General features: G+C 48.7%; 6 protein-coding genes across 6 annotated transcripts; 1 reads left to right on the forward strand and 5 right to left on the reverse strand.

Moving 5' to 3' along the window:
• Positions 1–743: 743 nt before the first annotated feature.
• L228DRAFT_65083 (hypothetical protein) lies at positions 744–1324 on the reverse strand. The gene has a single exon (XM_018336797.1). It carries the CDS (start codon positions 1209–1211, stop codon positions 849–851), a length of 363 nt encoding a protein of 120 aa, XP_018190799.1. The 5' UTR covers positions 1212–1324; the 3' UTR covers positions 744–848.
• Positions 1325–2402, reverse strand: L228DRAFT_65089 (hypothetical protein). Its single transcript, XM_018336798.1, has one exon. The coding sequence runs from the start codon at positions 2048–2050 to the stop codon at positions 1439–1441; it is 612 nt and encodes a 203-aa protein (XP_018190800.1). The 5' UTR covers positions 2051–2402; the 3' UTR covers positions 1325–1438.
• Positions 2139–10555, reverse strand: L228DRAFT_265722 (hypothetical protein; the record flags this gene model as incomplete). Its single annotated transcript, XM_018334755.1, has 20 exons — positions 2139–2358; positions 2420–2925; positions 3067–3306; positions 3376–3534; positions 3591–3959; positions 4022–4098; positions 4152–4409; positions 4467–5570; positions 5633–5720; positions 5778–6124; positions 6184–6509; positions 6638–6657; positions 6719–7055; positions 7145–7524; positions 7581–7802; positions 7864–7939; positions 7990–8424; positions 8605–9398; positions 9477–10364; positions 10451–10555. The coding sequence occupies 20 exons, from the start codon at positions 10553–10555 to the stop codon at positions 2139–2141; spliced, it is 6951 nt and encodes a 2316-aa protein (XP_018190801.1).
• A 2669-nt stretch (positions 10556–13224) lies between these two features.
• Positions 13225–15144, reverse strand: L228DRAFT_65131 (TPT-domain-containing protein). The gene is made up of 6 exons (XM_018336799.1): positions 14804–15144; positions 14658–14731; positions 14598–14603; positions 14306–14523; positions 13837–14244; positions 13225–13779 (listed from the first exon to the last, which is right to left on the reverse strand). The coding sequence occupies exons 1-6, from the start codon at positions 14950–14952 to the stop codon at positions 13387–13389; spliced, it is 1248 nt and encodes a 415-aa protein (XP_018190802.1). The 5' UTR covers positions 14953–15144; the 3' UTR covers positions 13225–13386.
• Positions 15145–16572: 1428 nt separating this feature from the next.
• L228DRAFT_236366 (FAD/NAD(P)-binding domain-containing protein) lies at positions 16573–18449 on the forward strand (the record flags this gene model as incomplete). Its single annotated transcript, XM_018330819.1, has 6 exons — positions 16573–16595; positions 16654–16723; positions 16785–16865; positions 16933–17283; positions 17347–17772; positions 17835–18449. 6 exons carry the CDS (start codon positions 16573–16575, stop codon positions 18447–18449), a joined length of 1566 nt encoding a protein of 521 aa, XP_018190803.1.
• Positions 18450–20193: 1744 nt separating this feature from the next.
• L228DRAFT_265725 (Pkinase-domain-containing protein) lies at positions 20194–22867 on the reverse strand (the record flags this gene model as incomplete). Its single annotated transcript, XM_018334756.1, has 2 exons — positions 20194–20550; positions 20615–22867. 2 exons carry the CDS (start codon positions 22865–22867, stop codon positions 20194–20196), a joined length of 2610 nt encoding a protein of 869 aa, XP_018190804.1.
• Between the last annotated feature and the right edge of the window lie 950 nt (positions 22868–23817).

The raw sequence follows: 23817 nt of genomic DNA on the forward strand, positions 1-23817 counted from the left end.
TGCCGCCCATTCCGGAGACAAACTCGACCCCAGAGACAAGGAAGAAAAAGTAATGAATCTGATGAAAAAGCCCAGCGGAGATTTTCGTTCTTTGGTAATTCTTAATTTATTCTTTTTTCCAAACCTCTTAGCCACATCATCCAGACTCACGTACCATTATCATCATCAGCACCATCATCATCATTAATGACTACATCTTATTAAGCGTTGCCCATTCATCTTCGAAACGGATAATATAACCGTCTCAGGCGCAATTAACTTGCCTTGATTACTTGTCATTTTTAATTGATTGATTGATATTCCGCCCGTCCGAACCGTTTCGGGCCGTCATTTTACCGGCCTTTTTGTCAACTATGCCGTTTTCTCTCATCACTTTTGGCGCTGCCACTGCCGTTTTGGGCAACATATTCGGAACAATGTCCCACACCAATCGTGATGCCGGAACCAGTCCCGTTTGAGGAACTTTTGCGCGTCTTGGGGTAGATTCGAATTTCTCACTATTCCAGTTCCTGGCTACTCACAGTACGCTCAATGAAACATTTTCCGTTCTCGAGACTAGGAGTACTCCAACGGCAGATCTTGGCATTCTGGTGCTCAATGTTTCCCGCTGCCGACTTTATCTAACAAAGTTCAACTAGGGAGGAGTACACGCAAATGCCAAGTATCTCTGACCGCGGGATATGCACACCCATGCTCCTTGGCTGCTCGTACCCCTGTTCATCATCTTCATTCTGACGTCGTTCTTTTGCCCCATCTGGATTCCCTGCGGCATGGCGTAACCAGGGCGCACCAGTAGGTTGTGCCTCTGCCGTCTCTTACGACCGTGCCTCCCCTTGGGCCCCCACGTCCTAGCACTCGTAAAACGCCACGCTTCTCCAAGCCTCACTCAACCAATCTATCACTTCCGAAAATATGCATAAAACAAGGAAGCAGCTATATATCTCACTGACACACTTCAAATGCCGAATGCTTGCGGAAAAAAAAAAAAAAAAAAAAAAAAGATGCTTAGTTGAGAATGCATCAAATAGATGCTTTGTAAATGAAATCGTGTGTCTAGATTTACATGTCTCTTCATCACTCATGAGAAGAACATTGCAAAGAAAAAAGAGAGAAGAAAAATGAAACAGAGGAAGACAGTAACAGGAAGAGCAAGGTAATACGTGTACGTAAAAGACGCTGCGCCAGAAATATATACCGCCATAAAGTGTCATAATCGTTGCTTGTAGTGCGTCGGTCAGTGCAAAACGGAAAAAAAGGTCTCCAGGGCGAGATAGGTAAAACGAGTAAAACGCCTCCCCCTGCCGATCCCATGGTGAAAAATCCTTCCCTTTGCGCTCGACCCGTCAGTGTGAAAGAAAAAAATTTGCATCCCGCCAAGAGCAAATATCTATGTACTGTACAATAATGGAAGCGGCAGAGTGACATGAAATAGCGCCTCTCACCGAATCCAGCAAGAAGTGAAAGGGAGTAAGGGAAAGTTGAAGAGGGACAAAAGAAAATGGGGAAAAACAGATTGGGTCGCTGAGGACCAGGAACAAACCCGAGGCCATCGATCCATTGACGAAGATGTACAAGATCCACACGCTTGCGCGCAAAAAGACCGCGCAAACATCAGTCCCGATAGATAATCGAGCAATAATCGAAAAGCAGTCGAAATCAATACTCGGATGCAATCTCCACGCCCATTTGAAACACCCGAAACGCCCGTTCTCGGAAAAACATCTGCAACCCACCGCATGCATATATTTCGCGCCAATAAATTTTTGAAATGGCGACCCACAAAATCCTCGCTCTCGGTTGACATGAACTGCAGAAATGTTCGGCCCGCAAAAATTGCAAACATCAAAGACAGCCCACTATGCTCGTGAAACTCCGCATTGCTTGTCACGAGAACATCTCCACCAGGTATGGGTCTGGGGCCCCAGACAAGCCCACATGATGGTCTTGCGGGATCTTTTAGGCAATTTCCCAACTTCACCGGTAATAGCCGGTTCAACAAGCCTATCCAGGTTCCCCTGGACCCGCTCGCCCAACCCAACCTTGCTCGCATGGATTAGGAAAGACGGAGCTGTCAAATTGCTGATTCTCCTCTCCCAACGTCTTGATCATGATCTGGGAGCCTTCTCTTCCTTTGCATTTTACTGCTTGCTCGTTTCAACCTGTGACGCTGCAGAATTGGCCATGTTCTTGGCCGCTTTGGGGAGATCAGGTATATCTTCTGGCTTTTGTCCAAGGTACTGTTCTAGCATGGTCTTGAGGACCTGTGCGCGAACCGGTTTCGCGAGATAATCGTTCATTCCAGCCTCCAGACACTTTTCGCGATCTCCTCGGATAGCGCTTGCAGTCATCGCGATAACCCTAGAAGAAGTCAGAGACACTAATTCAAATAAGATCTAATGGAACAGCACTTTTCACTTACAAGACTCCTCTGACAAGCGGCATCTTGTCCTGCCGGATAAGCTTTGTAGCTTCATACCCATCAAGGACCGGCATCTGAACGTCCATGAGCACTAAGTGATAAGCCTCATCAGCCCCTTTGGCGGCCCTTTCTCGAAGCGCCTCAAGCGCCTGTTGGCCGTCGTTGTATGCATCGCACTTGAATCCGAGCTTCTGAACAAAAGACAAGGCAATTTTTTGATTCAAGGGGTTATCTTCGGCAATGCAGATGCGTATTTTTTCTCGCGGAATTTGTGATAAATCAATCGTTGGCGCAAAAGGATCGGAAACGGGTGGAGCGCTTGCTGGGGGAGAATAGATGGCCATTGGATCGGTTTCCTTTCCTGTGAGATGCTCGCCTTTGGCCAATGCATCCTTTGGCGCTTTGGAAAAGGTCAAGGTGAAATACACAGTCGTGCCAACACCAGGTGACGATTCCAGCCATATCTTGCCATTCAGCACATTCTCAATCATGGCCTTACAAATGCTCTGCAGACCAGTCAGCAAACTTGAACAGCTTGTCTCGAGCTGTGATGAAGTAAAAGTCACGCGGTGAAGCCAGATCATTGTTCAGTAGAGCAGTTTGTTGCAACTATGCAAAAGGGAAATTTGGAATAGACAATTTCTTACCAAGCCAAGTCCAGACCCTCCATAGCTCCTTGCCGTACTGCTGTCCGCTTGCGAAAATGGTTGGAAGAGCCTCGAAAGCTGGTCTGAGGTGATTCCGATTCCCGTGTCGGAAACCGAGCAAGTAACCGTAAGTGAGTCTTCAGTTTCATAGTCTGTCGTCGCGCGCACAGTAACAGATCCACTAGGCGTGAACTTGTAGGCATTGCTGAGCAAGTTCATGAAAATTTGATGCAAGCGAACCTAATCAGCCCTTGAGTTTAGTATTCCGTGGACTTTGCACCTGGGGACATTGATGCCATATCAACTTACCGGGTCACCCATAACGAGCAACTTTCGATCTAGATTAAATTCCTCATGCGTTTCCAGCCCTCGCTCCAGATTGGTATAACTCAGCGCTCTGACTACTTCGGAGATACTCTCGTGGAGATTGAGAGGAATGTTGAGAAGGATCATCTTGCCAGCCTCAAGCTACGCAACGGGTTAGACAAACCGCGAAAAAGTCCGAAATATCCCAATCCACTTACTTTGGAGAAATCTAGAATGTCATTGATTACAGTCAGGAGCGTATCAGCGCACACCCTAATAGAATCTGCGTAGCCACTTTGCTCTTCATTGAGAGCGGTGCCCTTTAGAAGCTCTGACATGCCAATAACACCGTTCAGAGGAGTGCGTAACTCGTGGGAAACATTGGCTAAGAACATTGATTTGGCCCTCGCAGCTTCTTCCTTCAGTCGTACGTTCCGCATTGCCTCTGCTTCAGCCAGTTTCGCTTTCTTTTCCGCTTCGCGAGCTTGGCTTAAGGCACGCTTCTGAGATTCGATCATGGAAAGATTGCTGGCGCTGACTCTTTCGATGCGTTTGAACAAGAGTGCATTGGCAATTGAGATGCCAATCTATGCATTATTAGAAAACCATTTCATTAAACAAGTGGGATTTGTTCATTGCTGAAACCAACCTGATTGACGAGCAGCCGCAGTACGGTAAGGTTCCGTTCCGTAAATGAGTTTGGTTGACCTTCAAGATAGAGTGCACCTACATGCATCATTAGTACTACATGAAGGAAATATAATCATTTCAAGACATACCAAGAAGTGAGTCCGTGTGGACGATAGGAAGTGCGATGATGGATTTGCCAATAGGGTTCTTGGCCAGATAGGCTTCGCTAACATTTGAAAATCGTTCATCCTCCATAAGATTCTGAACAAAGACGGGTTCCTTGAAACGCAAGACATAGAGAATGACTTGGCTGGAGAATTGACCTTCGACTGCATTGAGTGGCCGACCATCTGGATAGGATGTGACACCATTTTCAGGGTCGCCAACTGCCTTGATACTCCAGCTATCTGTAGAGGATCTATTAACACCATTTAATGAATAAATGAAATGCTTTTGATACGCACCTCCGTCTTCGGTCACAATCGCAACCAGATCAGAAAGCCCACCAGTTGTTTCTAGAATGATGTCTGTCATTTTGGCCAGCAGACGATCAACATGCAGCTCAGAGGATAGGACTTGACTCGATTCTAGGATACTCGTCAAATCGATCATATCCAGACCGAGACCAGACAGACTCTGGTCATTCTTGACTTCTTCGGCCGCAAAGCTCGGGTTCAGCCACGCTCGAGTACGATCTTGACTGGTCTCCTGTCCTAGATTGTGGGTGGTCTGTCTCTCATTCTGCTCAAGGCGATATGTAGTGTTCTCGGAGAAATCGGTTTGGCAACCCGTGTCTACCTTGTTCAGGCTCTTTGCACCGCCGAGAAGAGCGAGATGCTTTTCGGTGAGATGCTTAGCCTTGCCAGTCGCACTTATTCTGTTATACGTGGCAATTGCATCGCGTATGGCGCTTCTCCCCGCCCTCCTGCTCCCCCTTCGCAAGAAAAACTCGGCTAGGAGTTCGTGGCCCAATGCTTCCTCGAGGACGAAGTGTTGTAGCTGCGCATGGTCCAAGCAACTTTCATAGTTCCCTAGCGCAGATTCATAATCGCCTTCAAAGTCACTTATCTCAGCGCTCAGTAGCGAGGACCAAACTGCATAATTTATCTCGTTGACAGCTCCCCAAGCTCGAATCTTGTCCCTCAGATCTCGTACAAATCTTAAAGTCTCTAGCTTTGCCTCAGAAGACCTTGCTTGCGATCGGGCGAGGCTTATTTTGGCAAGTCCGAGGTAGAGCAGGACGCCCCGGTGCTGTCGCATTGACCAAAGACTATTCAGATTCTGCAGCATGCTTTCGCCAAGTCTCACGGCTTGGGCAAGGTGCCCAAAGAAATATAGCGGCATTATCAGAAAACTTTGGTAGTTTTGAAGTGCTCTTTCCGGTTTGGATAATGCCGTCTGGATTTCGGCCATGTATGTTTCAGAATTGTGATTTTCGTCGTTGCAGACTTCTTTGGGAGATTCATAATTTGTCTTTCCCTGAAGAGCTCGGCAGACTTGCTGAACGGCCATCAGGAAGACGCCCCCTCGAAAGTCCTTGGACCAGGCGAAAATTTCTTCGCCGTAGCCTGTATCAATTAGCATAAATTTTTACAATAAAAACTCTAGCAGCGCGATAGGAGCAACGCACTGATACAAAATCCTTCAATTTCGGCCATATCTTCTGAGCAATACAGCTTACAGACGGCCACTGCCCCAAGAACAGTGAGGGTCAAAGTCTAATTGCTTCGTTAGCATTGTTCTAACAAATATGACTCTTGGGAGTGAGCATTTACCTTATCTTCTGCAGTCGTATCTAGTGCAGCTTCAAGGGTAGAACGCTGCTTTTGACAATGCTTCGTAAAATGTGAGACTAGCATGCATTGACTGATATGTCCTCGAAAAAAGACTTCAGAGTGGTAGGTGAATCTTGAAAGTAATTCATGAGAAAATTCGCCCATTCGGACCCCAAATTCAATCATGCTGAAACGGCTGCAGCATATGGATGCCAGGTGAGTATAGCAAAGACCGACTTGAGGATAGAGTCCCTGATCAAGGTGAATTGAAACAGCATGCAACGTAACTTGATAGAACAGCAACGGGTCTGTCCACCATGCTACACCTTGAATTTCGACAAGACAAGCTAAGTGAAGAAAAGTCAGCGATATAATCGATCCCGGGAAAATCAGTAGCAAGACTTACAAGCTAAAGCGAGAAGATTTCTATCTTGGGATTCTTGAGCCATTAGGGCGTGACTTAGGTCCATATCTTGCAGCTTGGTTTTCAGCTTGTGAAACCAGCTATCACAATCGTCCCAGGTCATTTCCGTCAGGACCAGGCCAAGGTCAGCGAGACAATTTCGTAGAGCCTGAAATGTAGCAAAAGTGTCGCCGCTTTGAGTGAAGACTCGGCTCTGCAGAACCCATGAGCGAGTCTTGTCGACCACATCTTTTGCATGTTTGAAAGTCTGGTGAAGCAGCTCGAGTGCTTCCGGCAAAAGCCCTTGATACAAGTGACATTCTGCAGCTCTGCGATGGATTAGCGTGGAAAATTGGTATTTTGCGACGCCCTGATGGCAAACATGGATTTATGATGGACGCATGAGAGGGACACAATAGCTGAATAGTAAATGTAAAATAGGACCCATCTCACTTACCGATTGTAGAGCTGGAGTGTCTTTGTGATGAGACCGAGTTAGTATACGAACCAAATAATCGGAAACCTTAGCGTCGCTTACCTCTTGATAGGAAACATCTGATAATGAATCATTCCACGGTTCCGATTGCAAGAGTTCCAGGCAATGCGAATAATAGTATAAAGCTGCAGCTTTGGCGCCAGACTCGCTAGCCTTCGTAGCGGCTTGCACTAGCAAGTCCCTGAAGTGCCTTCTAGCGGGGACCCGCTCCCTGATCAGGTTGACTGCGAAGCATATATGTTGGCACCGAGAGTAAAGGGTACGGTCATCCATCTCGCTGTATTTCATTAACGCTTGCGCAATCATGTAATGCATCTTTTGAAGGGCACTAGGATCCCTAAGTGTCGCTGCCGCAGTGGTATATCGATCATGAGAGAATCTGTCCGTTATGTTAGTATTCAACTGCCAAACCAGGGTTTTCTTCATCCCCTCTTTTGTTCTCTCTCCCTAAGAAGATCAGCAACTCACCGGAAGTGATCTTCGTCCTCGTCTGCAATAAGTACATGAGCCCCGATGGCAGCCTGCAACCCATCGACAATATCCTCATCAGCCACAAGGAATACTGGCGTCGTAAGTGGTTCACCCATGGCCTCGTCCTCCGAGGCGAATTCTCCTGACATCAATTTCTGTATCAGTGCGAAAGAAAAGGTATGTCCCAATAATGATGCCCAGGCCAGTATCGTGCGCGCGGGTCGCGGAAGCTCCCTGAGCCGTCGTGCAACAAAATCGCCGCTTAGTTGTTGACCATACTGTTCGACTTGGAATTCGGAAAAGACTTTGTCAAGGTCGTATTCCCAGGATGTCTCTTGCCACGAATACCAGACACAGTTTTTCCTGTAGCAAGTGTCCTAAGAAAAGAGCCATCAGCAGCTGAATTTAGAGACGAAGATGATGCAGCACTTACAAGCATCTCCCGCAGCATAAAAGGATTCCCGTTCGACTTCTCTTGTATAACAGATGCCAAAGGAAAGACATAGTCCGCGGGGCGATGGAGCGTAGTTGAGACATATTCTACGATATCGTCCTCGCTGAGAGGCGCAAGTTCAATATTCGTAATTGCGGCGTGGTCGCTGTCGAAGATCCCACGAAGCTTAGGATTCGAGAAAGCTCCAGGGCGGAGTGTCACCTGTACAAGACATGGTTAGCGCGGAATGCTGTAACAGGCAGAAGGAGAAAGGGCCGCTTACAATGAGCACGAGCCTTATTCTACTGGAAACAATCTTCGAGATCATATCCAGAGACTCTTCGTCTGCCGAGTGAAGGCTGCTTTCCGTTAGCTCGTGTCATTCCAGCCCATCCGGTAAAAGACTTACTCGTCCAGACAAAGGCAAATAAATTTATGTGCTGTCAGAGTTCTAAGGACGTCCAAAAAGAGATTTATAAAACGCATCGACCTTGAGGACAGCATCAAATCATTCGTCGCAGAAGGTATCGTACCACCAATCGTAGGGATTTGCGGGCGAAGTGGCGGAGTCCCAATACTAGATCCGTTTGTCGATGTGCCTATGCTGCTTCCATGACGGGAAGACGAGGCCCGCGAACTTGAGAAACCAATGACCCACTCTGGCAAATCAAGCATGGTGTGGAGCACACCCCAGATAGGTCTAATTTTGGCTCGCAAAGAAGTATGAAACTCTGTCGATATATCGGCTTCTGAGAAGATCTGGCGAAATAATGAGCTCATCAATTTCAGGACGGGCTCGAATGGCGACCCCTTTGAGTTATCGAATTTGGCAGAGGCAACGTATCTGAATGATTGGAAAAAGTCAGTACCATAATCATACCGCGACTTAAAGGAAGCTATTTTGAACATTGCCATCGGAGCGCGGCGGAAATGCAATAGGGCAGTAAAGCACCAGAGAAGAAAAAATACGCAAAACACAGCAAATTTGATGATCAGAAAAATAAATTCACAGTGAGAGGCTTACCCGAGCCGCCTGGCTTCCGCATGAACACTTTGCGCCAGGCAGGATTTTCCTAGTCCGGCCGCACCCGTGATCGTGATCACTTCGCAAAGACCTCTTCGCCGGAATTTCGAGCCGTATGATCGCTTTGCCAAACTTGACGACCGATCAGAAAGACTGGCTCTTCCAAGCGATCCACTAGGAATAGAAGACGGTCGTACGTCATCCAAGCTATCAGTGGAGATTTTTCCGGTCGACGAGGCCGATGGTCTCGAGCTTGGCACCTCCGGAATGCTTTCACAGATTCCCTGAGAAGAAGGCATCAATGACGGTCCAAGACCGGACAGAGCAGCTCCGTCGTCTCCTCCATGAGAGCTGGTCGTGTCACTGGATCCGTCGCCGAACTCAAGGACGTCATTTCGAGGATCCGAAATGGAGGAGCCAGAGCTAATACTGTATAGGCCGTTTTTGGAAGTGCCCACGTAACCATGGCGCTTACTTGAGCGTTCTAAAATTTGCAAAATCTGGGCGTGTTCCTCTTGCCGGCCAACCATGGTCGTGGGTAGTTTGAAAAAGGAGGACACGTCCCGCGTGCCTATCTCAAAGTTCCCCAAGGCCTTTGTGTCTCCATTGACGAGTATCCTTCTAAAAGTCTTGAGATCATACTTGAGGCCAAGAACTGAATGGTAGCGCTGATCAATTTTTTTGTGCGTCATCCTCTGGATAATGTTGGAGAGAGCGTCGGGAACCTCAGGACGTTTCGAGGTAACTGGCGGTATTCGACGACTCAAAACGCTCTGCATAACATCCATAGGGGTCTGAACGGCGTCAAAGAACATTAGTCGTCTCATCATTCAACAACGGTAAAGAGGACTGGACCAGGAGAAAGAACTCACGTCGCCATCAAACGCCGGTTGAGCGGTTAGCAGGGTCCAGAAGAGTACCCCTAAGCTGTAGATGTCCGTGCGACTATCTGGTTCCGCCGGCATGCGGCCAGTCTGTTCCGGAGCAATATACTGTAGTTTATCCTTGACGCCAATCTCCCTAGAGAGTGATGACCATCCAGTGCTCGTCAACCCATTCTCAAAGGACCGCGGGCCAGACCCGAAATTGATCAGCTTCACCAAGCCGGTCGACTGGTTGAAATGAAAAGCATCTCCGCGTAATTCTCCATGTACAATCTTGTGTCCATTATGTAACAGTTCGAGACATTCACAAGCGCCCACAGCGAAATCCAAAAAGACCTGGACAGACATTCGTTCTTCGCCGCCATCAGCACCATTTTCTCCGGCACCAACATTCTCCGACGACGAGTGGGAGGCAGAGTTGCGATACTGAGGACTGCGGAGACTTAACAGATCCTTGACGTAGTTGCGTCCAGGAGATTCGAAAATGGATACAACAATGGGACCAGGGTCATCTGGTAGGCGGGGCAACCATGTCAACTCGATGGGACGAACCGTATGCCGGCAATTCTTGTCGATGGTTTGAATCAGCGTTTTGCAGAGATGAAATTCCCGCTCCAGCCGTAAAACATGAGTGGAAATGCGCGCGACGACGGGCAGAAATCCTTCCGCGAGTGCTTCAGCTTTGGCAGCAGCCTCACTTCCGTGCTCGCCCTGATCACTATTTGATGATTGATTCGGTCTATTCGTGGAATCCGCCGAACCAGATGGTGACTGGGCCCGTGCGGGGCTTGATTGCTGAAGCGCTGCAGACTGCTTCGAAAGCCGGTGATGGTCGCTGATCTTGCGCAGCCCAAAGACGTGCCAATTATCGTAACTCTAATTCAAACACAAAAAAACACGCGAGTCAGTCATCCGAGTTGTTCTGCGCCTGGCCAAGCTTGTGATGCTGGTGGGCAACCTACCGAATGAAAAGGTTCCGTCGTCTCGTCCCAGACGTATCCCGGTATCTGCGCAAGACGTTTTGACAGCTGAGGCGGAGGTTCCGCCGCCAGCTCCTGGCGATCCATCCTTACGCGCGAGCCGTATGGATTTATATGAGTCAGAGCATTGCCGGTGATCCGGGGTGAGGTTGATGAGGAAAGGATAAGGCGGGATCGATGAAGAGAGGTTCGAATAGGTCAGGGTCGGGTTTCGTCCCCGACAGGAGAGATTTGGGGACAAGCCAAAGGGAGGGCCAGAAGTCACGCAGAGGCCACAGGGGAATCTCAGATATCAAGGGTCGAAGGTTATAGATTGACGGGCAGTATCGTGGGGAGAGGCAATGTTGGTGTGCAGGTGAACCGTAAGGCCAACAAGACGGCAGCACGTGAGATGAGGGATCGCGATCTTCCAGTGATTCGGAGCAGCGTTGTCCTGCAACATTTGGGTCAAGTATAACTTGTTACACTACTACTGCCAACTGCCGCACTCAAACAGTGGTCCATACGGGGGCTAGACATCAGTTGGGGTAGCCCATGGCACGAGGTTGGCTTTAGATCGGATAATTAGGTAACTGCACGCAAGTTCGGCGAGCAAAAGCAGGGCAGAACGATTTCTCTCAGAGAAGAATCCTAGGGCCAACGGGCAGATTAATTAAATCGCCAATGGGGCCAGCGGGAACAGGAACACCGTCGCCCTACTGATTACTGTGTCTGCCAACCTTCCTTGGGTATGACCCGCCCAAAGCCCACAAAGTCACAGACCAACTGCGCATCTTGCCATGGGGGATTGCTGGTTCGGTAATCCTTCCCTGAAGGTCTTTAGTTTCGCCCTGATTTCAGCTGGGAAAAGAGTGCTGGGAATTTGAACAAATTTTCCGTCCTTGAGAAAATCCCATACGAGGACTAGTATTCCCCACTGACCCACGAAAAGCTGCAGGGGTCACTTGAGCCCTCCACACAATGAGAAGGTACAAATTCCTAATTGTAAATCAATAATCCCATCACCCAACTCTCTGAGTATACTAGGTAGGTACCTTAGGTACTTTAAAACCAAAGGCTCGGTGCACATCCAAAGGTATTCTGATTCTGATCTTTTGGAGTTCTCCTTGTCTTTAATTCATATATTCCTGACTGACTTACGTAAGTGTATGCACTTTGAAAACGCCTCACATAGTACCAACTGACTGCGGTACCTGAGCTATTCTAGACAATTGATATGAAATGCACGGTGAAGTAACCACTGGCCAAAACCCCTCCCCCTACTGGGAGCCGGCGCACTTGGCGCAAGGGCCCCAAACCCATTTAAAGCCGAGACATTGTGGTGACTTTTCGCATTTTGCGCGCTTGAAAAGCAATCCAGAACCACGCATACAAAAGCAGCCCGAGGTTTGATCCGTACAAGGCCCTGAAATTCTAATCACTCTCTATCGAAATCTCAGTCCCACAAAAATATTCTCGTGCTCAAGCGCGGCATCGCCAAGGTTCTGTACTGAATATTATCGTAGTGACTCCGGAGCTATGCAAGGGCCTGATGGCGAAGTCTTTGCCTCCGTGCATACACTAACGCGTAATGATATACAAAGTACCGCACAATAAAATCACAACCCAAAATTTATCAACACTTGTTTTGAATACTGCATTTCAGGCGAACAATACAAAGGCATTCTCATACTCGTGAAATAATGTTGTATATTTAATCACAAGACTGAGCTTTTATTTTGTGCACCTATACGCCGATATCAAAAATATCTTCAAATTTTTAATTGCTTTAAATTTTTCTTTTATTTTGTTTTTGGTTGCCCCCTCAAAGTTCACTCTCCTTTCTTCTCAATTCTTCAATGGTGGTCATGTCTTCCTCAATGCTTCGCCTCAAAGGACTGCCACGAGTTGTCTGCAAAGAAAAGCTTGGTTTTGCATAGTAAAGGGGAACGGCAGGTTTAGCCTAGAGTGACCAAACCCAGTCAGGCGAGGCCCGGAATTGCGCCCGGCAGGTCCTGGAAGTGTTTACTACCGCGTACGTATTTTGGCCTGAGACAGAACGCTGATCATGTTCGCGCACTCCTTCTAACACAATCAATGTCTTGCATTTACTAGCAACTCCAGCAGACGACTTGTAGAGCTCCTCCGTAATTTAGCCATGTCTTCAGCTAGCGTATGGGACTCAACACCTTTGTAGCCGCAGAGCAAGCAGAGACGAAGCCACAGGCCAATGAAGGTGAAAAAGGGGCGGCGTTATTGTCCGGCCCTTCTCTGCATCTATGCATCTAACTCACGGTGTCAAATCTGATCCATCCCCGGCTCCCAAAACCTCTGCCACTGTGCCCAGCCGCTCCCGGCCGGTCCGCAAGAGCGGGTTTCAGGAAGACTTACATATGAATGAAACGAAGAACACAGGTGACGATACGATTAATATCATTGCCGATTGCTTGTTGGTCATCGCTTCTGTCACCTGGAATCCATTGACCATTATCGGGGAAACCCTTTTCCCGCCTAATCGTTTGGACTGGAGCGTTTTCAGGCTTGGGTTACACACAAACCCCAGGAAGCTCACGCCCAAGCCAGAAAAAAGTCACGAGGCAAGTAGGCATGTATGACATTAGAAGAATTAAATTGGAATATAGAGCTTCCCCAAAGCGCTAGTAAAACAACTCTATCACAAGAAGCGCGCATTGAACGCGTGATGATATCCAGAGAGATCGGCAAGTTAAGGATGGCATAGAAGGGGGCATCTTGGAATGGAACCCCCAAAAAATATAGTCTGTACCCAATCTTTTCTAGCGCGACAGCTGTCTCTGCAGTTCCTCACATCTTAGCCGCGAAGGATCAAGGAGTATCTCGATACTAAAACATAATGTATTCCTGCCTTTGAGCTCCTATTGATGGGGTGGATGAGATGACGGGCCGACTAAGGCCCTTTTTCACGTGGACTGATCTCCAACCTTATCGCCAATGAGCGACGAAAGATACTTAGAGGATCCGATAGTGTTAGGGACATAGGATGGTGCCACAACCGGACCCAGACCACCCAAGACGAGGATGAAAACGAACAGCGCCAGGCCGAGCACGATGAGCTTGCGTAGCGCCGGGTGACGGACGCCGTAGTCAGCCCAAGCGAGGCGAGCCTGGGTGCCGTGCTCCTTAATCTTGTCGGCGCCCAGCTTGTAGTAAACCAATCCAGAAAGGGCGATGCTGTAGCCGAAGAACTGGAGGAGAGTGACATGAGTGCCCCAGATAAGCATAGACGCACCGACAAGAAGGATATCCTTGAGGACACCACACAGGGTGAGCGCAAGGGACGAGGTCTTGCCGATCTGGAAAAATTGTCAATGGCTCGACCCGAGGCGGAAGATGACGTGGTGTGTACTTACCAGGAATACTACTGAGACATTCAGCAAGAAGGCAACCATGGCATTGGCCAGAAGCGTCCAGATGCCAACATTGTAGATATCCTGCAACTGCAGCTTCGGAATCTCGAAAATGAGTGCGACAACGAAATTCATGACAGCGCAAACAGGCGCATAATAGTAGACTGAAACAAGGGGATCCATCTTAAACTCAGATGAGCTAAGAAGGCGCTGCACCATGACCAATCGAATTGCTTCAAACGTCAGGCCGAAAATCTGGTAGAAGAAGCCGGTCCAAATGAACTTGATCTCGCCAACTGACGCAATGACCACGCCAATAACTATAAAGGAAACGTTGAAGAGCTTTTTCATGTCTGGTGGTGCCATTCCGAGAGACCAAGTCGCGAAGAGCACCGCAACCGGGGTAGTGGCCTAAATAATGGAAATTAGTGATACAATCCAGTAGCGGAGCCAAAGCGAAAAGTGTACTCACCTTGAGCATTTGAATGAAGGCAACGCTGAGGTACAGGTAGGTCAGGTTGCCGCAAATCAGACTTAAGCTGAAGAACAATCCAATGGGCATGATAGCTCTCAAATAGACACGACCAGTCATCTTTACTGACTTCCGTCCATCCAAAACCGTGGTCGTTCGCGCAAGAATCTGAGTCATGATTGTGGCAAAGGTAAGGTGCCATGTCGTCAGAATAATTGCTATATTATCGTCCCGCATCAGTATCTGTCATCCATGCGGATAAGTTTTTTTGTTTTCATGAAGTAAAACATACGAAAGTCTGGAAGAACACCGTTAGCTTAGCAGCATGGCTTGGAGAAATACTTCAACTTACGAAATTTGGCCTTTTGATTGTCCAAAACCCATTTGTTAAACAGGATAACACCTGAACTGCATGCAATCCAGAATCTGAAGACAACAAGCGGAGTCAATGGAAGTGTCCCCTATGACCAAGGGAGATCTGGATTGAAAGGGGCGTACATTACGTAGAACGATGCATGGATCGAAGATGTTGGTTTTGCTTTTTCTGACTTTTGCGCATCTGGATTGACCGTGGGCAATACGGGAGTGGGCTCGGGTCGAGACAAATCTCCCGAGGTGCGAACCTTTTCTTCAGCGGCGGCAGCCATAATTGTAATGGAGTTTTGAGAAGAAAGATCCAAGGCTTGAGTGCAGAGAGAGGTAATATTGGACCTTGCAAGATATCGCGTGGCCAACTGGGGATGCTCAAGGGAGATGCAGATGAGAGCTAGAGTCTAGACAGTTGACTAAGAAAATAATATGAATAATTGAGGGGTAACGATCAATGAATGAAGGAACAAAGGCCCTCAGGATTGAGATCAGAAGAACCAGCGTTGTGCAGGCTGGGAGCGTGTCGCGACAAAGTTGAGGTCGTTGCCCAACCAGCAAAATGGTGCACGAGAAGTTGACGAGGACGGCCTTTTGGAGGACCTCCCACCTGAGCGCGGCCTAATCAGGAGAAAGTTGGGATGGGTTTATCGGTATCATTGATCCTAGGTAGAAGTACTGTAACCAGGGCGGACGTTTGAAGGAATCAAAAGTATCAGTACTACGAAGAATGGGTCCCCTCGGTCCCCCCTTTTTCTCCTACTTGCAACCAAGCGAGTCGTAGCGAAAAGCTTGCGTGGACGGGGCTGGCAGACGCATTCGATCTGCGTCTTCACTATCTGCAATAGCTCCCGCAACCAGGACGGCTGTGAGCCTATCAACGTCGCTCTGTAACCCCGGGGACCGGTTTCAACCGCGGCGCGGCTCGGACAGGTTGCGTACTCCCTTCTCAGGGGAGTGTCGCCATTCATTGAGGTGAGTGCGGATTCGTAATGGAGATCAGCGGGGAAAAGGGGAACCGCTAGACGCAGGGACGGAGTACATCCAGGAATAGAGTAAATGGATGAAGAAATAGTGAGGATACACATATCATAAACCTGCACACGAGAATACATCAGCGCTATACGAAGTTCCTCATTATTATTGTTGCCCAAAACCATCCTTTTCTTCCTTAGGCGGGTGATAGTGATACTGTACAGCGGTACCTTACAGTTCAGGAACAGCGCGTCGGTCGGAAAAATGCGCCAAAGACGTCAAAAGGAATAGCCAAGCGCCCAATTGATGGATGCATAAAAACTTTAATTTCTGAAAACCCACCGTTTTGGGTAGATACGTACCGAGAACGTGCCTAAGAAATTTATTCTTCATGCCGGCCAAAAGAATTTTTGGTTTCGAGGAGGCAAAATTACGTAGTTGAGGCCGGCCAACCACAGTCCAATGTGGCAACGAAGGCGAAAACGACAGGCGCCGGAACAGGAGGCGCAGATTGAAGTCGAAGAGGGTTGTCAGGCATAGTTATTCTTGAACCACCTATACGAGAGGAGAGCGTCCTCAAGTCTCCTCTAGAAGCGTGTGGGGTGGATTGTTCGCCTCTGCATTGTTCATCTATCCCATCTGTCCACACGTACTTAGTCCCTGTAGTCCCTGATACACTTGCCCCCCCCCCCCCCCCCCCCCCCCTTTGTCCCTTCCTCACTCCTCGTGCCTCGCCGACTAGTTTGCTTGGTTTAAGTTACCGCTACAAACTCCGTGGCCCCATATTCTGCTACGCAACCATCCTTCACCTTAATATTTCTCTCCCTTCGATCCTCCAACCTCGTGGTGTTGTTGTCTCCTCTTTTTACCCTCTCTATTTGTCTTGTCTGTACATCAGATATCTCAAGCCCTTCGTCAAGTGCAACATGACTGTGACGCAGCCCGATACGTATGTTTTCTCCCCTTCAGGAGCATCGAGCAGGACCCCAATTGACTTGACCTGACAGTTCTGTCGATGTTCTCGTCATCGGAGCCGGTCCAACTGGACTGGGTGCCGCGAAGCGCCTTCATCAGATCGTATGTTTTCATCGCCTAGATCGGCCCTAATTATAAGCCAGCCATTGACAGATTTTAAAAGGATGAACCCTCATGGTTGATCGTGGACGCGAACGAGACTCCCGGTGGCCTTGCCTCGACGGACGTCACTCCGGAAGGATTTGTAAGTTGATTATCATCTGGGCGCATACAGATAACAACAAGGAATTGACAAACTCCTCTTTTTGTAGCTGTTCGATGTCGGCGGCCATGTCATCTTCTCCCATTACAAGTACTTTGACGACTGCATCAACGAGGCGTTGCCCAACGAGGACGACTGGTACAGCCACCAGCGGATTTCATATGTCCGCTGCAAGGACCTCTGGGTTCCTTATCCTTTCCAGAACAACATCTCCATGCTCCCCAAGGAGGAGCAAATCAAGTGCATTGACGGAATGATCGATGCCGCCCTCGAGCACCGCGTCGCCAACACGAAGCCCAAGGACTTTGACGAGTGGATTGTTCGGATGATGGGTACTGGCATCGCTGACTTGTTCATGCGTCCCTACAACTATAAGGTTTGGGCGGTGCCTACTACTAAGGTGAGTGCATCGGTTGTCTGGCATTCTGAATGTACCGCTAACGCATACTTTGCCTGTAATTAGATGCAATGCCAGTGGCTCGGAGAGCGTGTCGCTGCGCCAAACCTAAAAGCCGTGACAAAGAATGTCATTCTCCAGAAGACTGCGGGCAATTGGGGACCCAACGCGACCTTCCGCTTCCCCGCCCGTGGAGGAACTGGGGCGATTTGGATCGCGGTAGCCAACACATTGCCCAAGAAGAACACCCGCTTCGGCTCGCACGGCGCTGTGACCAAGGTGGACGCAGAGAAGAAGATTGTCACATTCAAGGACGGCTCAACCGTTGGCTATGAGCGCTTGATCTCGACCATGGCCGTGGATCACTTGGCCGAGAAGATGGGCGACAAGGAGCTTGGACAGCTCAGTTCTGGCCTCTTCTACTCGTCCACTCACGTCATTGGTATTGGCATCCGTGGTGAGCGTCCTGAGCGTATCGGAGACAAGTGCTGGGTAAGTGTGCCGGGTACAAATTGGTTCAAGAGATAACGATGCTAATCCTGGCTTTGCGACAGCTCTACTTCCCCGAGGACAACTGCCCCTTCTACCGCGCTACCATCTTCTCCAACTACTCGCCCAACAACCAGCCCGCGGCTTCAAAGAAACTCGCCACCCTGCAGCTGGCCGACGGATCAAAGCCTGCTTCATCTGAGCCCAAGGACGGTCCCTACTGGTCCATCATGCTTGAGGTGTCCGAGTCGGCCATGAAGCCCGTCGACCACGCTACTCTATTGCAAGACTGTATTCAAGGTCTGGTAAACACGTCGATGCTCAAGCCTGGTGATGAGGTTGTCTCCACCTACCACCGCCGCTTCGACCACGGCTACCCGACGCCTACTCTCGAGCGCGAGGGTGTCTTGACTGAGCTCCTCCCCAAGCTGCAGGCCAAGGACATTTACTCACGTGGCCGCTTCGGCTCGTGGCGCTACGAGGTTGGCAACCAGGACCACTCGTTCATGCTTGGTGCTGAGGCCGTCGACAACATTGTCTCCGGCTCGGTCGAACTTACCCTCAACTACCACGACTTTGTCAACACGCGCGTCAACAACGAGCGTCGCTTGGTCGACGGTGCCCAGTTCTTCAAGAGCAAGAAGGGAATTCGCTCCGGTGACAAGCCTTTCCGTCCCTAAATGCTTTTTAAATTTAGTTTTCGGATACCTCGATACTGCAACGATTCTCTTCGTTTCCTCTACCTTTTCCTATGCGCCCTCTCCAACCATATCACCAACATCATCCGGCTTTATACCAGACTAGAGTGTATATTTGTGTGTCAATTTATTGAAAGTAGGCTTTTGCAAAAAAGAATGTTGGTCTCAAGGTTTTATTAGCGAGTTTGGTCCAAATCATTGTGGGATGTCGTTGTTATATAGAAGGGTCATGGGTTGAAGTCTTCCAATCATCTAGAATTACTGTTTAGTGTAGAATTATAGACTTTGTCTTTCTTTGATTCCCTTTCCACCCCCTCGGTCCAGACTCCTGGTCCCTATGCATATGTCATACCTGATTTTATGCCAAACCTACTACCGAGTCATCCAGCGGTCTTAAGCGCAAATGATATGATTACGATTGGCACTTTACATCTTTGATCATTCGGCATACCACATAACTCGCATATTCTCTGGCCTCGTTGTGGTCGGCCATCTTGTGCAGTACAATTCCATACTATTATTGCATGCCATTGCAAAAGAAATCATATAAGTTAGAGTAACAAGTGTCCCACAAAATTATGTAGAAGGGGGGATAAAAAAAAGGGAGAGTAAGCATAGATCCGAACATGTTCCAAAACAACTATGGGTAAGATCTGTGGACGCGTAAAGAAAATGACAAAAAGCGGGGCTTATGTTATTTCCTTGTCAAGAAGTGAAGCAAGGGAAAAGGAAAAGGGGGAAAATTCCTTTACGGACTAGATAAGACTAATAAGTGCACAGATGGAGGGGAAAAAAGGGATGAGTCAATGTAGCTTAGAAAAGGAGAGTCAATGTAGCTTAGAGAAAAAGAAGATTCAATGTAACTATAGATAAGCACACCCAGGACAAAGGGGGAAAGTCAATGTAATATAAATGTGGACATATATGAAGGGAAACAAAAGATTTCAATGTAAATACAATGAACAAACGGGGGGGGGTTCTGCTAGAGAAGAACGACAAAAAAAAGGGGGGGGAGGCAAGTTAAGCGGGGAGAGGAAAAAAAGTGAAAGAACGAGAACGATGAAACACCGCCCCCATGCAAATCTGCGAAAAGAAGAATAATAAAGTATTTCAAGAGTCCCATGCATTTCAAAGATTCAGAGTAGCAGATGAGATATGTTATCGATATAAAACGGAACCCTTTCCGCCGTAAAGTTCTAGCATTTAGAGAAGAAAAAAAAAAAGATAATAAAAATGTACTCCAAAATGCCATCTTATGGAGAATCACAAATCCAAAATCAGGGCGGCCAGAAGAAGAAGAAGAAGAAGTAGAAGAGGAAAGTAGTGGAAGAAAAACACAAAAGATTATGGGAAATATATGGGCCGAACTCCAGGCGCCAGGCTATTGAGGAATGAAGCCCGTGACCAATGAGAAAAATGGAGAAGGAGATGAGGGAAAACTTGGAGCAGCTTTTGCGATAATATCAGAAAAAAAAAAGGAAAAAAGAAAGAATGTAAAGATAAGGCGCGCTGCGTAAGATCAAGGTCATGCAAAGTCCCTTTGGGGACTCTGTGATAAAGAAGGGTAGAGAGAGAAGGGTAAAGAGTAGGCATACACGGCCCGCCTTGCGTGCATGTCGCTGATGAGAATCGGTTGTATGAAAGATGCCGGGATGGTAAGAACAATGAGGGCCACTTCTATCCTTCCATAATGTTCTTTAAAGACATTTGGAAAATCACCATAGTCTCAGAAAACAGCTGCAAGACCGCTCTTTGACTGTCGCTTGCTGAATCTCTTTCGGCCTTTGGTGGACTCAGAATCTCCAGACCCTCCCTGGCTTTTAGTGAGCCTGCCAGTGCTGGCAGGCGCACCATCATAGCCTAATTTGGGATCTTCGCCCATTGTGCTGGCTGGGCTTGGAACGCCCGAAGGCAGCAGGTCTTTGAAGGCGTCCTCGCCAGAGTATGAATTCGCCATGCTTCGTGATGTCGCTATTTCCTTTGCGCGTTCTAATGTATCGAGCCATTCTCGTGCCGAGGTGGCTGTACTATTTGGATCACTGGTGGTTGGTTTTACGTCTTCAAAGGTAAAGACTCGATCGCGCTGAAGTAACGTGCATTAATATAAAAGCCCCCCGGGATACAAAGGTGAGATCAGAAGCACTTACTGTATCTATACACCATGAGGACAAGCCTTTATTGTCTTTGGTGATCCTCCATCCGCAGCCAGGGGCAAGCAACGACAGTTCAGATTTTGTCTTCTTTTCATCACCACCGGCGGCGGCAAAGATGACTCGCGCTGACGACGTAACCATTACCAGACGCTGACGCTTCTTTGGGCCGCCGCCACCAAAAAGACGAGAAAATTTCCTAGTCGACTCAGTGCCACTTTGTCCGTTCTGGCCGTTCTTGCCAGTTTGATTATGGGAAGCGGCAGCCGACGCTACGGATAAGTTCCCGAGCTTAAGAATACGTTCGTTGCTCTTGGTCAATACCGGGGACCACTCGATGTCCAGTTGAGTTGGAGGTGGAAGCTCCGTGATCACTCTGGGTTGGGGTCTCGTCGCACCATTGGAGACACCGGATGATCCGGTAACAAGTTTCGTGGTGCTATGTTGCGGACCGTTTGGGGGATAGTTACCACTGCCATTAAGTTTGATGGGTTCCTGCGCCGGCGGCACGTAGGCTTTCAGTCGCGGAGCCTTCTGCTTCCAGAGACCCCTGCCCCATACAATGCCCTCGAAAAATTTGTGGTTCTTGATATGTTCGATCGGCAGTCGTAGAGCCGGATCTAGAACGAGCAGCCTTTCGACCAAATCCCTAGCCACCTCGGGAAAACCTTTTGGGAATTCAAACTCGAGGTTGACAATCTTTTGGAAAGTCTGATATTCGTTTGCGGCTTTGAATGGAGGTCTTCCGGCCAGGAGCTGATAGATGATACAGCCAAACGCCCATAGGTCGCTAGCTTTGCAGGCGCTCTTCTCCGTCAATAATTCCGGGCTCACATACTCTGCGGTGCCGACAAACGATTTGGCGCGATCATCATCTAAGCCGTCCAACGGATCAGTTATGGAAGGGTCGCCATCTTTCTGCGGTCGCGGACTTTCCAGAATCTTTGCAGTTCCAAAATCGGTAATCTTTACGTGCATCTGATCATCCAAAAGAACATTTTCGGGCTTCAAGTCCCGGTGAATGACCCCTTTGGCATGCATGTAGTCAATGGCGTCCAAGATCTGAGCACCGTAGAACCTGGTGCATTCCTCATCAAATGTCGTCATCCTCTTCAGCACTCCCAATAGCTCGCCATTGCTCGCCAGATCGAGCACAAAATACAATGATCTCTCGTCTTGGAATGTATAATAAAGTCGAACAATGCCAGGGTGGTCTGTAAGCCTATTAAGCGTGTCTTTCTCGATGTTCACGTATTTGACCTTCTTCTCTTTGATAATATGCCTTTTATCGAGCACCTTGATGGCATATTCACGTAGGGTTTGTCGATCTGTAGCAGCCAAAACAGTACTATAAGAACCTTCGCCAAGAGTGCGGGAAAAGTTAAAGTCCTTGACGCCCTTCTTCATTGGCCTGGTCACTGGATGGCCATTAGAATCAATCTCCTGTCTCATGCCAACAGTAGCGGCACCCCTATCTTTCCAGTCCTCGCTACTGTTGATGGGTCCGCCTTCAATCCCATAGGGCGATCCTGGTATAGAGCCCGTCCCAGCTGGGGCCAAGAGCGTTCCGGCTGGACCGCGAGCAAGATTCCGGGGTGGGATGGGAGCGCCTCGAGGAGGAGCAGGCTGGCTCACGCGGTACGACCGGTCGCTGTGGCTCCCTTCGCGGGTAGGGACACCGGCCTGCATAGCCATCGCCGCAGCACGAGAGTCACTCCTTCGGGGTGCACCGCTCATCGATGACCTCGAGGACTCGCTTCGTAATCTATATGTGGGCTCCCTACTGACTCCTACATTGTGTGGACCGGTTTGGTATGGTGAAGGAACAGCAACAGGCACCCCAATCACAGCCGGGTAGGATGTAGGCGGCGGAACTGAGGTATGCTGAGCGGGGAAGGGCTGAATAGGTGTCTGCGGCGACCCTTGAGCCGGTTGTTCAGGTGGAATAGATGTGGGCGACGGGGCAGTTGTAGGGGTGGAGCTCGCAGAGAAATTGTTCGGATCGACGGTGAGTGGGGAGGGCGAACGGTTGGCAGCTTGGGAAGCTAACAGGGTCTCTCTGTTTCGAAGGTCATGAAATGCCCTTGATGATGATCTGGACGAAGTTCGCCGGGGGATGGATGGAGTGACCGAAGGGGGTGTGATTGTTGCTTCGGAAGCTTCAGGGCTGGGAGATGCGGGATTGACATGATCTGGATTGGCAATTCGCAGGCCCCCAAAGGACTGTGATAGACTCAGATCACCGTCCATGACGGGTTGTTAGTCCACAGGAAACAGTTGACGGTTACGTCCTGCCCTGGGCCTGCAGTTGCGTCAGCTGCAGGAATTGGGTACCGAGACTCGAGATAGACAAGACCGAGACGTCAACGTGAGCAGCAAGGGAATAATATATCGGAGGCCGAGACAGCAAAGATAAACGAAGGACAGGGACGACCGAGTAACGGGGGGGATGGCCGCACAGAGAGGCACGCGGGAAGCGCTCGCCGGTCCCAAACAGTAGGTTGGTCTCGCAGTGGAGACTCTGTCTGGGAACGAGAGCAGTCGGAGCGTGGAGCTGGTCGTAGCGATATCCGGTAGCGATTGGCTGCAAACTAGTTGGAGTGGAATTAGATGACGGTTGGGTTGTTTATTATGATTATTATTATCTTCATCGAGGAGACCCCTTTCGACTCGCACACTCTGGTCAATATCGTTTTTTCAACATTAGAATCGCCACGGTCGGCATTCAACAATAAATGTATGTGATAGGATGAAAAGGTGATGAGATTCCGAGGTTCTTGATAGAACCACTCATTTAGCGGGCGTCGTCCTCCTCGGCTTTCATCCTCTCCATTCTTCCCCCGTCATCCCCCGTAGGGTTAACACATAAAGCTCCAACCAACACAAATGTAGATTGATTCAAGAATTGAATTTTTAGAAGATAATCATATTATCACGGTGACTACTGCAAGCCATAACTTGCACGACATATTTCTTTGGTATTTGGGAGGGACATTGGTAACGCGATTACTGATACACCTGCCGGTTAAATGAGGCTCTGCGACCCGCGCGTTGTCCTACTTTACCGCATGTACCCCTAGACATTGTGCAGAACGTGCGGAATAAGATTATGCCTTCCTACTGATTAATGCATACTTGCAATAAGTTGGCAGATTTTGACATAAACTGCTATACTGTTTGCCCTCCTCGTTCCTATTTTT

The sequence above is a fragment of the Xylona heveae genome (assembly GCF_001619985.1).
Source record: "Xylona heveae TC161 unplaced genomic scaffold L228scaffold_2, whole genome shotgun sequence".
NCBI classification, from domain to species: Eukaryota; Fungi; Ascomycota; class Xylonomycetes; order Xylonales; family Xylonaceae; genus Xylona; species Xylona heveae.

Coding starts and splice junctions, on each gene's coding strand:
- L228DRAFT_65083 (XM_018336797.1), bottom strand. CDS start 1,211: ATGACACTTTATGGCGGTATATATTTCTGGCGCAGCGTCTTTTACGTA.
- L228DRAFT_65089 (XM_018336798.1), bottom strand. CDS start 2,050: ATGCGAGCAAGGTTGGGTTGGGCGAGCGGGTCCAGGGGAACCTGGATA.
- L228DRAFT_65131 (XM_018336799.1), bottom strand. CDS start 14,952: ATGGCTGCCGCCGCTGAAGAAAAGGTTCGCACCTCGGGAGATTTGTCT. Junction 14,732..14,803: donor CATGCATCGTTCTACGTAAT/GTACGCCCCTTT, acceptor TGTTGTCTTCAG/ATTCTGGATTGCATGCAGTT. Junction 14,245..14,305: donor CCTTCATTCAAATGCTCAAG/GTGAGTACACTT, acceptor TCCATTATTTAG/GCCACTACCCCGGTTGCGGT.